Here is a 15,788-nt window from a genome sequence, read left to right on the forward strand (position 1 = left end):
TATATATGTATATATATATATATATATGTGTGTGTGTGTGTATGTATGTGTATATGTGTGTAATGGTTTGAGGTCTACTCTGCCCTCGGTGTAATCTTGTCTACGTCCACGGGAAAGAGATTTCCTAATTGCTTCTATCATAGAAAAAAATAAAATAAAAAAATGTGCTTGTCTAATATTGGAAGTTAGTAGTGAGATAAGGTAAAACAACATAAGATTGTTATGGAGTTTGATAAAAGGCTTATGTTTGCAATAAAGGAAGAACAAACCATTTCCAAACTGTCAACATTTTTAATGTTTGGTAAATAAACAAAAAATCCAGATCTCAAGTTCTTTATTGTTAGATGACTAATTTATTTCTATCTGTTTAAATATGTTGAATGCCTAGCCATTAGTAAGGGGATGATAATTAGGTAGTAAGGTAGTAAGTACCTACTACTTTTATTAAATTTCTGAAACAATTTGTATATGTTAGCCAAGACTGAAGTTACAAAATGTTCATCTGACAATATAATTTGATTCATAAGTAATTTAATTGGTCTGATTCCTATTTCTGGGACTTTATAATTAGCTTAAATCAGATTAATGACAATTATTTCATTAAACAAACTGATTTTCTTTGAGTAGTTGCTTGTTAGGATATTATTATTATTTTATGGCCACAACAGACCATGGAGGCCCTAAGTCCTTGCACGATGTATTTACCAATACTAGGAGGTAATATTCCCAGTATTAGGAAATACATTGCACGTTTCTTGACATGGTTTTTTCGCAGGGTGGGTTCGTCACTCCCACGCCTATTTTTTGTGAGTGCCACCCATTGGCTAACGGGCTTCACAAATGCCTGGGGGGAGGTTGTCAGTGAATTTTGCATTATTTTGTGCTTGAAAAAAGCCTGGGTGGGACCGGGATTTGATACGACAACCTGTGGATTGGTAAACTGGCGCGTTACCACGCTGCTATTGCTGTCCCCTCTAGTTAGGATAAGAAATAAATAATTAACTTCTTGAGTCTACTATTGTGATTTTAGTGTCTACTTTTGGGAGTAATAACAGTTTGTGATTTTTTGTTTTAAAAGTTTAATGCTCTAATTTTTTTTTTCAAATTCCTTGTTATTTCAGTTGCTAACCAATTAATTGATGTGAGTAATAAAAAAATATTCGTTTGTATTTATTGCTGTAAAAGACATTGACTAAAGATCCTGTCTTAAAGATGTCTACTACTGGTGCACTTAACCTATATTACTTTTGGAAAGACTGAATTATTGCTGTGGAGAGAGCATAATCTTCTTCAGAGTTTTAAATTATTTGTATTGTATTTTTAGGTGAACACCATTGGTCAATTATATGATTTATTCAAACAAAGCGTTGATTCTCTTCTTCCTTTTTGGAGAATGTGTAAAAAATTAGACGAAAAATCTTGGGTGGTTGAGCCTTCAAAACCACAGAAGAGGGATGTTTATCGACGAATTTTAATAAGTACAGAATATAAAATTTAATCCTTATCCATTTATTTAACACAAATATTACTGAACATTAGTTTTAAGAAATATCTTGGTCAAATGTTTTAATTCTTATTTTTTGGTATAATAGGTTTAATTATTGCAATCTTCTAAAAAGGGTTTGTACTTACTATTTACTTTTATTATATTTTCTTAACCATGTGTCATTAAATGTTCATGCATTAATTGAAACCCCATCATTTAAGCAATTCCTTCTTCAGTTAAGAAGGCGTATATTTCTGGTAACCTAATTGTGACTTTTCTGTTTTAACTTATAGTAGAGCATCTCTCTTCATCATTTATTGGAATTAATTTTAATCCTCCAGTTTTGGCACCATTCTTTAAGGGTGGTGATGTGGGATTGGAGGGTTTGGGATACAATGTAAGGATCATTGTTCACTGACAATAGACATGTGTCATCGGCATACATGGTGAGGATAGTGTTAGGATGGGTTGGGATGTCAGCTGTGAAAACTGTATAAAGGATAGGACCAAGGATCTACCCTGAGATACACCAGTAGACTGATGGAATAGGGATGAATAAGCACTGTTGTGATTTATTTGAAATAATCTGTCGGTGAGATAAGAACGGATAATGAGGAAGTATGTAGGGGGTAGAAATTTATGGATCTTGTATAGCAGTCCTGGGTGCCAGACTCGATCAAAAGCCTGTTCTACATCAAGAAAGACTCCCAAGCAGTACATTCCGTGCTCCAATGAAGATGAGACAACATCAACCACACGATGGCATTGCTGGATAGTGGAGTGGGATGTTCGGAATCTAAACTGGTGATCTGGGATTATGTGGTTGGAATCAAGGATAGGGTACAGGCGTTTTAAGATGAGTTTCTCAAGCATTTTGCCCATGATAGGTAACAGAGAGATATGACGGTAAAAGGATGGGTGTTCTGGCAGCTTTCGAGGTTTGGGAATCATTTTGATTATGGATAATTTCCATGGGTCAGGAAAGTATGTGGATCTGAGGACAGTATTGTAGATGTAGGTGAGGAATATAACAGATTTTCGAGGAAGATGTTTTAGAACATGGGATGTAATTAGGTCATAACCAGGAGCTTTGCGGGTTGGTAAATTCTGGACGATGTTGAATATCTCTGATGGATGAAATGCTTTAGGTGGCAGGGTAATTTGGAGTGGAGTATTCAATACTTCTTCTATGTGTTCAAGGTTGGTTGAATTAAGGATGTCAGGATGTGGCTCAAAGGTTTTAGAAAGATGCTGATCGAATATTTGAGATTTTTCTTCGTCCGATTTTGTCCATGTTTGTGATTCAGTAAGAAGAGGGTGATTAAAATTTTTGAAGTTAAGAAGCTTCTTATTGGCCGTCCATAAAGATTTGTCAGTAGTCGTGAGGTTTTGAGTTAAGTTAGTTAAATTTTGTACTTTTAATTTTTTAAGTTCTGTTTTGAGTTTGTTTGTCAATGTAATATAATATGTTTTATCTGTTGGGTATCTAGTCCTGTGCCACTTCGCTCTTGCTCTGTGTTTTTCCTTTAATAAGATGCGAATGTGCTGTGGCAAGTATGTACGGTATTATTAATTTTACTGGTCGTCGTGTTGTCGTATATGCAAATTCTTATAGAGTCTGTGAAGTTTTTTATTGCTTCGTCAATGTCATGTTTAGTTTTAAATGGAGTTTTTTTGTTTTCCAAATCATTACGAAATTTGTCCCAGTCAACTCATCCTTTAATCCTGAAATTTTAACAGTTATGTAAAATATTTCTTCATATATGAATGAAAATGTATTTGATTGTGAGTGTTAATAAATAAAATGCAATGAGTTTTATAAAAATGTTTATTTTTACGCAGTTAATTATAAAGATTGTAAATTATGTTATCAGTAGCGAGATGGTATACAGTCATGCATAACATCCAACTACTTCAAACCCATCTTTATGCGTTAAATATGATCAAAATATCTACATCTTCCTCATTTTGTCTTACATTGGTTGATTGTAAAGCAAAGAAATAAGGCAATTTTTATTACCATCATTACCAAGAAATTTAACCTTTGGCACCAGAAATCTCATTGATTCCTCAATAATATTATATCTGAGGAACATTGCAACCTAGATAAATGCATAAGTTCTAAACTTTTCCTATTTTTCTGCAGAATGAAGTGGATGACCATTAGAAAAAACAAATATGTTACAGCCAAAATGTTTTTACATTTAGATGATGTAACTCTTTATGATTGAGTGTGTTTCACCAATATGTCCATGCCAGACATCACTTTGTTAGAGATTGGAGTAAAAGCAGTATACATTAAGAATTAGTTTCCTTCCGGATCTATTCCTCAGAGAACAAAGACAAATTAGAAATATAACTCCAACTCTTGGTCAGACTCCTTCATGATGCATATTCTCAGGAAAAATATGAATGCATCTATCTCTCCTTTTGTGTCGGAAACATTCATAGTCCTTGTTACAAAGGCTTGGATGACATCTTTCATATGCGAATGCAAATATGAAAATTGCTTTTCCAAAGTAACTACTTACAATTTGTTAAATATCTTCTATTTCATTGTTGGATTGAAATTCTATGTTGAAATTGAATTCAATTGAAATTCTATGTTGAAATTGAATACCATATTAAACACATAATGGAAAATGTCATTATAAAAATTAGGCCCAGTTGGTAAGTTTTAAAAGTTGATTGTGAATTACATATTAACATCATAAGTTTTAAATGATATTTGTACTCATTATTTTCTTTATCTTATGAACTTTTGAAAAAGTCTGTTTTCATTAACAAAACAGACTGAACTAAATGGTTTAAAAAGTGAAACTAGAAAAAAATAATTTTAAATGTTTAATAAATACATTTTTTAATTGTTTGAAGGGTGTTTAATTTTTGAGGTTGTAATGAAAACTTATTTAGTGAATAGTTTGAAAGTGGCAAATGAGCCAGAACGTTACTTCAACAACCATTATGTTTAAATAAAAAATTCGTACAAAGTTTTTATTAATACATATATTGAATGTTCTTTTAAAATTGTGATTATATTAATATTTGGAATTAATTAATTCAAATTATTTTAAATATGTATTGAGCCTTATGATTTGGATCAATAATCCCGTCAATGGAACTGTAATTTTTAAAATGTAATTAGCTAATGTGATAAATGGCCAATCTTCATATTTTGCAGATGAATACCTATCAATAGTTTTAACATTTAATCCACTTGATTTAACATCGTACCCTGATGTGAAGTTCCTTGGTTCTATGAAGGCAGTTGCAGAAGGGAAAAAAAAGTATATAAGAAACATTGAGGTATTTTTTGTGAATTTAATTTGTACATAAGTATATACATATTACTACAACCCTCCTCCTCAATTAAATATTATTTATTTTAATAATTAATAAATTTAATTTGACATGCTTGTCTAGTGACATTGGTCCCTGGAGAATAAGGGTTAAATTTTGAATTATTTTCTTTAACACATCTAATTGAAGGAATTTTTAATTTGTCCAGACGAAAAGTTTCGGAACAAAGACTGTTTTCATCTTTCCTTTTTGTATTAATTTTTTTTTCGAATTTTTGCGATTACTAGTTCGTGATCTATCCCACACTCTGGATTGCGATAAGATCTCACATTAATTATACTATTTTGCCATCAATTTGATTTCGAGTTTGTGAATTCTGTGATGTCCAAAGTATATTTGTTAATATCCTTATAATTAAACATAGTACTATTGATTATTAGCTTTTTTTCGAAATGGCACAGTTTATTAGTCATATTCCACTGTTGTTACTATATTCATGCAAACTTTCTTTACTGACCGTTGGTAATATGGATAGGTAAACCTCTTCACTTCCAACCTTTGCCTTCACATCTCCTAAAATTATTGTCATCCAGTTTCACAGTAATTTATCATACACCTCCCCCAATTTATCATAGAATTTGTATTAAATATCTTCATCAATGAATCCCTTGAAGCAGTCTCCACCTGGAGACCCGAACAGGGGGCCTAGTTTATCTTCATATAATGAGTGTTTTACTTCAGTAGGATCCATGACTGTTTGTGGTATTTAGTTAACCAAAAAATATGTGAAAGGGGCATTTAAACCTATGTCACACCCTCCTGCAAGCCTGGGAGCTACTCTAATTGTTGGCCAGCAAGTTCAAATAAACACTTGTATCATAGGCATCTCAGTTTGATCTGTAACTTAACATATAATTTTCATTGGTCACTCAAGTAAGGCTTCACTTTTAAGTAAAGATTAAAATGAGATTGTAGTGTACTGTGTACTCAATAAACTTTAGTTTACTTTTTACTATATATTTATTGGAAAACAATTGTTTTATTTTAATAATTATCTTTAAGGTGTTTGGATGGAAGGAAGAACTTGATGTTGCAGAAAATCTTACTCGCTTATTTGAAATAGATAAGTTACCTGTCAAAGAATCAACTTGTAAAGCCATAGATAATGAAAATGAATGCTATATTTGTTTTATGAGTACAATTGAAAATGAAGAACCGCCTTCTAAATGGTGTAATAATCCTCAATGTTCATCATGGTATCATCATTCTTGTTTAGTCCAGGTGCCTAAAAGTATTTAGCTTAGCTCAGTTATTGCTCTTGAATTTTATTTTTGAACCATAGTTTGTAACTATTATGTTTATTTAATAAAGTAAATTGTTAAAATGAAATGCAATTACATTTTTTTTTTAATTTACATTAAAGGCTTTGGTGTTACCCCTTTGCTCAAGTAGTGGCTATTGTTCTTTTAATAAAAAAATAAAATAAAACTGTTTCTAAACCAATGCTAAGTTTTTTCCAAGTTTTTTTTAGATAATATATCAGGAGAAATAGAATTATCTTCATTGTGATTATTTTTCGAAATGATGTGAATGAAATTCTCTTTGAGGTATATTTGGCACTTTCCATAATTAAATGTTCTGGGGTATGTTTTACTTTCATAAATATATTGTTTCTTTTTAAATTTGTACAACAGCCCAATATTGCATGATTAATTTGGTCTTTGCACAACCTTCTTTAAAAATTAACCAGTGTTATATATCCTAGGATCCTATGCTCTGAGGACCCCACAGCTGTGAAACATTAAATAAATTACTTACAGATTACATACAGATTTATAGGTTTAGGAGACTACTGGGACCCGTCCTGTTGGGAACACTCCAGCAACTGTCCTAACCAAAAGGGGGTCCCTGCAAGGTCTGGATCCACTTCTGTGGAGGGCTCATTTTTTATGTTTTTTTAAAATAGGTTTTTTGGTACTAATTAATGCTTTGCTTTCATATTTTTATTTAACCTTGCACTGAATTACTTTTACATCTATTTTAGATTATATTGAGATTTGGGTCATTTAATTGATTTTTATGGGGTTGCATTTAAAATATTTGTGGGTGCTAAATCAGAATTTATGAAAAAATATTTGCTTACCTATGCTCATTACAAGTTTTAAAGTTTATACTGATTTCATCTATTTGAGGTGTTAGTATTTGCTGTCAAAATTTTCAAGTTATTGAAATATGATTATGAATCTACCCAATGAATTTGTATATATTCTGGCCTATTACCAATCCCTGTAGTGGATCATATGGTTTAAAATCTTACATATTAATTTGAAGTTAAACTACAAAGTTTTCTTGATTTTTTTTCAATACTAATTGAGTAGCAATTTGTTTATGTTGTATTTTGCTTTCAGTGGTTACAGATGGTTGTCTCTTGTGCAGAGCTAAGTGATCATATTTCTGGCACCTGTCCATATTGTGGGGAGGTAATATTATTAATTCTTTATCTAAAATAATTATAATATTTATCATATTTTATTAATTTCAATTTGATTCCTGTTGCATTAAAAAATGAGATCCTGTTATAAATTAGAAAAAACAACTAGACAAAATACTTTGTCAATGTGGAGTGGTTAATATCAATAAAATGCATATAACTTTCATAAGTTCTTGTATAGTTTCCAGTTTTTTCTTTTCCTCCAGGCTCCTTATCTTATAGTTCTGAAGATTTTCCTTAGAACTTGCCTTACAAATATCAGTAGTCTTTTTTTTTTTCTTCAGGCTTTTGACCCATAGGTAAGTACTTGGGCAAAATAATGACCTTTACCAAGCTGTTGAAAAATCTATTGGCATCATTAATTTCCTCTTGATTTTTTACAAGCTGTTATTCTGGGAGTTCTTTTTAAATCCCAGATAAATAAAGGACTCTACTCTTTGGACTTTGTAGGGAACAATGTCAAGGAATATAATGTGCCTTCTATTCATGATAGGCTGGAGGTGGCTGTTCACCTGAGACATTCTTCTTTGGTTACTCCCAGTTCTGAATGGTTTGTATTCAATGGTGCATTAACTCTTGTAGTTCTTTGAAAGCCTATCTTTAAAACCAGGGTTATTGAGTCATTTTTAGACCTTGGGTACAGTTAGTATTATCCTGATTTTCAGTAAAAAAAGTATCATCAGTGATGGTTGGCCTTTTTCCAATCGGTCCAGTTTATCTTAGTGGAGGAATGCATTTACTGCTGTGGAATCAATAAAATTAGTAAAGATTACAAGTTCCCTACTTATCTATCAATCTGAATACCATGTTTATGCTGACAATTTCCAGATATACATGTTCTTCCCGCCTTCTGACCGATCAGCCATAAAAAAAACCCAAGGAGACTTGAACTTTATTAGTCACTGGGTAGGTACTAACAAACTGAAGTTTAATGAGGAGAAAACAAAGGCAATTGTAATAGGTTCCAACTACCTTCTTAAAATTGTTTCTCCTATTCCAACCCTGATCCTAAATAATAGCTCTATCAACTTGTATTCAACTGTCAAAACCTTGCAATCATCTTTGGCCAAACTCTTTCTGGAAAAACCATGTCTCCGATATCTCCAATCATACTTTTTCTACATTAAAGCAATTAAATCACCTTCATCACCAGTTTTCATTTGAAATCCATAGACTACTACATACTTCCTTACTATTCTCCCACTTTGACTACTATTGTATGGTATTTGGAGGTATCACTGGGAATGTCGAGGGAAAACTGAAACGGTTAATGAATTGGCTTGTATGATTTTTTATGAGGAGTTGAAGAGGCTTTGCCTTTCGTACTGTCTAAAGTATTTCCTCACATCTTTCCTGTAACAAGTTATCCTATTGCTTCCTATCATATGTCTGAGACCTTAAATTCAAATCCTCTGTTGATTCCCGCAATATCCGTTATCAATATTTAGTCTTATACATAATTGCCCACTAAACTGCAGCATTTGACAGATCCTTACTAAATACTCTTCCATATGGAATTCGAATCTTACTTTCATCTTCCACTCCAGTACTTTTCTCACCTTCAAATCCCACTTATTCTAAAAATGGTTTTAGCCAACCAATTCCAGTATATATTCCATATTTACTTACAAACTTTATAAAAACTGTTGCATTGATTCTGTGAACATTTATACTTTTAATTAGTATCACTCTGTAAATTTCATTTTTCTAAGTTTTTAATATCACAAATTTAATTTTTTCTGTTTAAAGACCTAAAAATTACTTTATTATGATTTGTTTTTTATATATTAGATTAGTTATTTGTTTTTTTTTTTAATTTTATTTGTTACTCTAAAGCAGCAGTTTCCAAACATTTTTTGCCACAGAACACTTCTTGAGCTGAAAAAGTTTTGTGGGACCCTCGTTGGGATAAAAAACTTTGTGGTATAAAAAATGATTTACGGCTCAATAATCCTTAGATCGGTTGAATATTGGAAAAGAAGAAAAAACAGTGCAAAGTAGTATGTTCTGGAATGAAGAGTATTTCATTTCATTTGTGTGAATTTCAATTGTGATTTTTAAAAAGTTTGGTAGCCGCTATATTGGACAACAGTATTCAAATAAAATAAAAAGAACCAGAAATGAGTTTAAATGCAGTATATGTAAGAACACACCCAAGATTAAAAGAGTAACAGTTTTAGTATTTAATTCCATTTCATTTATTATTACCGAAAAAAAAAAATATTAATATAACGTAAAATTGTTGAACAAATAATAAAACCCAATCCAAACATGGAACATATTTGTAATAGTTGTAGTTTTAAGGTTTGCAATAATACTCTATTTTATTAAAACTTTTGTGGAAAAAATCTATGTGAGAAATAGCAAAACCAGGACAAAAAAACCATGAATCTACTTGTAGGTACCTAATGAATGAACAAAAAGCATCTCACTCGTTACAGTAAAAATGATGGAATGAAACAACTTTTTTGATATCACCAAGGTGGTATCTCTGTATTTTTGAAAATTGTTCATTTTCATTTATTTACTTTACTATGACTACTATGTTCACCTTATGAAAAAGTATTTCCCTACCAGTTGGTTTCCACCTTATAGAAAATTCATGGTAAAAATAAAAAATGTATTTCGACAAGAGATTGAGATAGAAAGGTTGAGATTGAGATTGAGAAATTGAGATTAGTGGCCCTGAATTAAATTTTTGGTAAACCAACCTTCCCTCAATTACTGACATTTACTCCTGGAACACCCTGTATAACAAAATATTTTTATTGGTCTACCCTGAGGTTTCAATGATCATGAATGTTTTTAGAACAATGGATATTTTTCCTGCATGCATATAAATTTCAGATTTAACTATCCACACAAAGTTTTGTCATGATGCTAACTGCATTTGTAATATAAAAATAAATCTCTACAGCTAATATCGCTGAAGAGTCAGGGATTCAGTACTTTGTAAGGAAGTACTGTTACTGGACCAATGGTTGTGCAAGGAGGTGATTTGGTCAGAATCATGCTTTTCCCAATTAAGTGTACCTGCTTTATGAGGCTGGGTGTACCCCAAATGGCTTCTGACCCCACAGGTTTGACTCATGGCTACACAGTAAAAGAATAAGTAATTTTCTGCCATAGTCAGACTTGAAACCGGGTCCTTGGAATTAGTAGCCCAGTGCCTGACCACTGACCTATCCTGCTCTTGCATTTGTAATATACTCTATAATAGTGTTGTAATTGGGTATAAAAACTATGTAGGGGAGACTTTTGTGCCTAGGATTTGAATTTATTTATTTATATTTTTATTTGAGCTATTTTTTAAAATCTGACGATGGGAAGGATCTCTCCTGATAGCACCATTATTTCTACAATATATATATATTTATACTTTAGAATGAAAATATTCAAGTAATTAAAAGAAAAAATTATAATTTACTGATTATGTGATGAATAGTAAGAATTGAAACTCACAACTTTAATTTTTGAAAAAAAAATTTATAACTAATTCAATTAAATTACTAATAATTATTTAATCCTTTGCACTCAAGGGCTCCACGATGGAGACAGTGTAAATCATTTTCAGTCCATAATATGAGGACAAAGATAAATCGTAAAAACTATTGTGTTTAAGATATTTCGCTACTGCTGACAAATGACGGTCCCGGCTCGTGGATTATTAAGTTGGTAATATGAATGATAAAAAATTTCGAGTACAAAGGGTTAAATATAACTAAAATTTGGAAAATGATGCATGATCATTGTTCAGTGGTACTGGATGTTTTGTTCCAAGTTACATAATTATTTACTTTTCTGAATAGAACCTCCTCTAGATTCCAGATTCTGTTTCAAACTGAAATCACTAAGCAGTGATTTAGGTGGAATATGACTTAAAACAAAATTTAACTGTCAACTTGTAAAATAATTAATAGCAAAACAAAAGTTGCTACTTTTAGAGCTAAACTAAAATATTCCTAATTAATAAGAAAATGAGGTCACTCTTCTGGTTACTTGCACTCTTCTTTGTTTTAACAGAGTTCAGTCGCATAAATATTACCAGCTGTTAAAAAACGGTAGGGTGATCCGATGTACTCAATGATCTAAGTACAACAGTCTCTCCTACATGTTTACAAAGTTAGTTATGGTAAAATCATATAAATTTTTTTATTGTTTTCTTTTTTAGAAACTGTGGTGTCAACTGAGGAAGGATGATAAATAATACCTACTTGGATTAAAATGGAAATAGTTCATATAATTAATCCTTTTGATCTTATTAAGTGATATGTATTAATTAAAATAAATCACTTCTTTAAATTTTTATATTTAAATATCTTAAATTTTTCCCATCCTTTTACTGAATAAGATTCAATAAAAACATCTCTGACCAAGATATATTTTTTGGTTGATAATGTTTGTGATTTTGGAAACTCTTGAAAAAGTGAATGTTATGTTAGGAAACTAACATGAAAAATTATAACTTTTGAAGTTGTATTCTAAATTTTTGTGTTTTTTTTTTAATATGCTCCTAAGGAGTATTGACAATCTTATTCTTTCAAAAGTTTGAAATCAATTTAGTTGTATGTTATATCTTATCCTAAGAGAAAAGTACTTTAGTTATTTCTAAACCTAAGGTATACATTCATTAAAGTATGTAAAAAAAGAGGTAAGTATCTTCAGTACATTAGTATTATTTTTATTTTATGTCAAGTGCTAAGGTACGAGGTAATATAACTTAGCAGCATGCAATCAGATTTAACTTCATTTCCATCTCATCTCAGCAATAGATTTTATTTTCCCATCTCAGAAATTATTAACTTGCTAACAATATTACTTACCCCTCTCAAACATATTATTTTGATTATATTTGCATTATATACATATTATTTTGTTTTATGACCACTATATCAAGTTAATTTTATTAATATTTTCAAAACCCCTTCTGAAACAGAATATTTAATATGCATCATGGTCTGACTATTCCATACTTTGGATAAGAGAAAAAGCCTTATGCCAAAACCAAGTGAAAGGAATTTGATTAACATAAGATGAACTAATATTTAATGAACTATGTGGATTTATTTATTTTACTTCAATTCATAAGTATTTATCTAATATATAATGAATAGGTATATGATCCTAGTGTGACAGCAGTTTAGTTAGGTGCGACTTGCAAATTACAGTTAACTGCATTTTTCAAGTAGTTAAACCTTTTAGTGACAAATGATTCTAGTTCTTATAGCTTTCACTTACCTATGTATGAAAAATATATTTTAATGTGAAATATAGGGATCGTGAAAAATTTTAAAACCAATTTTGTAACGGAAAAACACCTTTTAAGGTAGCTTGAGTCAGAATAACCAAGTGTCGCAAAATGGTCTGTATGTGGGCAACCTAACTCAAAAACTAAAATTTATCAATATCAAAATTTAGTAACGATATTCCCATATTATTCTATTGAAATATAAATATTTTGTATAACCAGACAAACAATTTTTATGAAGAGCTTCAAAATAAAATATCAATATTTTTTCAATATTGATCAGAAGATAGTTGACCGTTGATAATATATGTAATGAGAAGAAGGTTGGGGGTGCGGTCAGTAAAAAACACAATCAAGTTGAGAGAACTTATTTCATAGTGCCCGTTTTGCCAGAGTTTCTAGCCTTCATCAGGGCGATCTCCTAGGAGATGAAATTTGGTAATGATATTCAGATAACATTTTTTCGAAATATTGATATTTTGAATTATATATTCGATATTTGAAATTCTTGGTGATATCAACATCAAAGAATTGTAGCGATATTCCTATATTATTTAATTAAAGTATCGATATTTTGTCTAAAAGATTAGAAGAATTTATAACAAGTTATAGTACAATAAACACTATAAATTTCATACATAGTTTTTGAATGTACGACCAACAGGTTAGGAGATAGGGCCAGTTTATATTTGACATAAGTTTTTAAAATGCTAGTGTGTGAATAGCCGTTATAGTGCTCGGACTTGGAGCTGTATTTCAGTCTTAGCTGCTACATTCAAGCTAAACCCTTTTCATTCTTTCCACATTTTTTGCTTTTACCTACATTTATATCATGCTTTTACCTATATTTATATAGGTATTATTATTATTATTTTTTTTAATGGAGTATTAGAGACATACAAATTTATTGTTCTGTAAATCAACATACCCATTCTATCGAAATTTCTATTTCCAGACTATTTCCATAAGTCTTTTTTTTTTTAAATGAAATGTCTAATTTCGCCATTAAAAATCTAAATTTCATTCATAAAGCATCAAATTTCAAGAGACTGACTGTTAAATGAATCTGTCACCAGTTACTGGTTTATATCTTCGTCACCTACTTCCTTTTGAAACCCACAGGCTCCTGGGTACTTCCTTAATATTCCCCCACTTTGACTATTGGTGTGCGGTTTATGGGGGTGTCTCTGGGATCTCAAAGCAAAATTAAAACAGTTAAATAATTGCTTTGTACGATTCATCTTTGTGGTCCCCAGGGACGCCTCTGTCACCCGATTTTATGAAGAGTTGAAGTGGCTTTACCCCTCCTTCTGTTGTAAATATTTCCTTGCTTCCTTTCTCTATCAAGTTATCCAATCCCGCCGTCCATCGTACATCTCAGATATCCTTCAATTTAAGTCCTCAGTGCATTCCCGCATGGCCCTCAGACTTATATGTAACTGCCCATCGAACCGCAGCCTTTGGTAGATGTTTCCTCATCCGTTCCTCTTCCCTATGGAATTCTATTCCCTCCTTTATTCGTAGTTCTAACACCCTTCCAATCTTCAAATCCCGTATCTTCAACTATCTTCTGTCCACCCAATTCCGGAAGAATAACAATTGAAAGTTTCAAAAAAGCTTTATATATTTTCTATATTTTATGTCTTAGATCTTCGTTTATAATTGTAAATATGTACACTAGCAGAAATTATATCTGTTCATTTATTACTTTTTAGTTTAATTTTATTTGATTTTTTTTCCCTTTTATTTACTATCAGAAGTCATCTTGTTTTTTGATATGACAAGTGATTTCATTTTATTTGTTTTATCATTATTTTATATTTTTTGTTAATTATGGTTGTTTAATTGTATATTTTTAGATTCACTGTATTATTTTATTTTATGACATCTTGTAATTTCATCTCTATTTTGTAATTTATTCTAAGGCTCTAAAGCCTAATTTTGACGCCTGTAAATTATTCTAAAGGGATCAATTCCAGAATAAATAAAGATTATTATTATTATTATTTTAGGTATTCATCCAGTAAGTCAGTAGAGTGACTAAGCTCCTTAAGCAATGTCATTATGACAATGCTTAAAGAGCACCCTCATTAACTCAGAGGGTAGTACAGCATCTTTCCTACCATTCTGATCAACTGATATTCACTCTTAATTTGGCAATGTTCAAAGATACAACAGGAAACAGATAGTGACAAATACATTATTTCTTTCAACATTAGTTGAAGCATATAAAATTAATAAATATAAGATGTGTGTTCATGAAATTAATTAAAAAAGACCCACTTTTGGAGAATTTAACCATCTTAACCCACATCTCTTGGAAGGTGAGGAAATGTTTTGAATATTTTAGATTGTCACCAGGAAAATTTTTAAATTCCCAATATAAATCAGGTCAGGGGTGCCCATTTTCCACAAGGGCAGTGGCACACCCCCCTTCCTTCTCAAGATATTGTATTGCCCGCTTCACTTTTACAAAAAAAAAAAGGTTCTATATATTTTCTTCATTGTTTATGTAGAAAAGCTATAGGAGCGTTTTTTATTTTCCTTCCTTGTACGTTGATGTGCAAGTTCCTCAAAATTAAAATCTCACAAAAATATTATTCCCTTCACAAAGTCACAATCCCATAATAATGCACCCTTAAACAAGATTTTGATGTTGCATATTTTGTGAGCAATGACTTGTAACATGCCTCAAGTAAGAAAATAAAATTAAAAAATAATATAATTGCAAACCAGTTAAATATTATTAAATAGAAATATAATTCTAAACAAAAATTATTATCTTGTTTTAAATAAATTTTATTAGAGGGTCGTTATGTTCTGCCTTTTTCTTTAAAATTGAACTTAAAAAAATTATAACGTCAGTTAAACTTCTGTATTTTATTACAGAGGAATAATCTTATTGGTTTTAATTAAACCTTTGGATAATAGTGATATAGTGATAGCATCTTTGAGTTAGTGTTTTTACCCTAGTCGATCAATTACTTGAATTGGCATGCAGTGGCGGGAATAGAATTTATTATACATATTAAAATAAAAAAAATTCAATTGATTATGCAATATTTATTGGGTTAATCAGGTTGGCTAATGTCCTTGAATGTTCCAGATCTTCACCTAGAACATTGAAGGACTAATATGAAGAAATAAATAAACAATAATTGTTTAAAAACCACCTTTATTATCACTACATTTATTATAAACTTACAACAAACAGAATAATGTACATCACACCCACAATCATAAAAAAAAAAAAAAAAAAATGC

The 15,788-nt window shown here is 30.8% G+C and overlaps 1 protein-coding gene across 7 annotated transcripts in view; it reads left to right on the forward strand.

The window, feature by feature from the left end:
* Fancl (E3 ubiquitin-protein ligase Fancl) overlaps nt 1-11,587 on the forward strand; it is a 34,584-nt gene extending 22,997 nt beyond the window's left edge. For 6 of the 7 annotated variants that reach the window (XM_067047414.1, XM_014414941.3, XM_067047413.1 and 3 more), the window contains 5 exons: nt 1,325-1,478; nt 4,668-4,792; nt 5,849-6,067; nt 7,195-7,266; nt 11,449-11,587. In XM_067047414.1, the coding sequence (XP_066903515.1) occupies nt 1,325-1,478; nt 4,668-4,792; nt 5,849-6,067; nt 7,195-7,266; nt 11,449-11,484 (606 nt within the window). In that variant the 3' untranslated portion in view covers nt 11,485-11,587. The remainder of the gene's footprint in view (nt 1-1,324; nt 1,479-4,667; nt 4,793-5,848; nt 6,068-7,194; nt 7,267-11,448) is intronic. The other variant, XM_067047415.1, reaches the window with a different exon arrangement.
* Nucleotides 11,588-15,788: the final 4,201 nt, after the last annotated feature.

The sequence above is a fragment of the Halyomorpha halys genome, unplaced genomic scaffold (genome assembly GCF_000696795.3).
Source record: "Halyomorpha halys isolate HHAL.00 unplaced genomic scaffold, Hhal_1.1 Scaffold90.1, whole genome shotgun sequence".
NCBI lineage: Eukaryota > Metazoa > Arthropoda > Insecta > Hemiptera > Pentatomidae > Halyomorpha > Halyomorpha halys.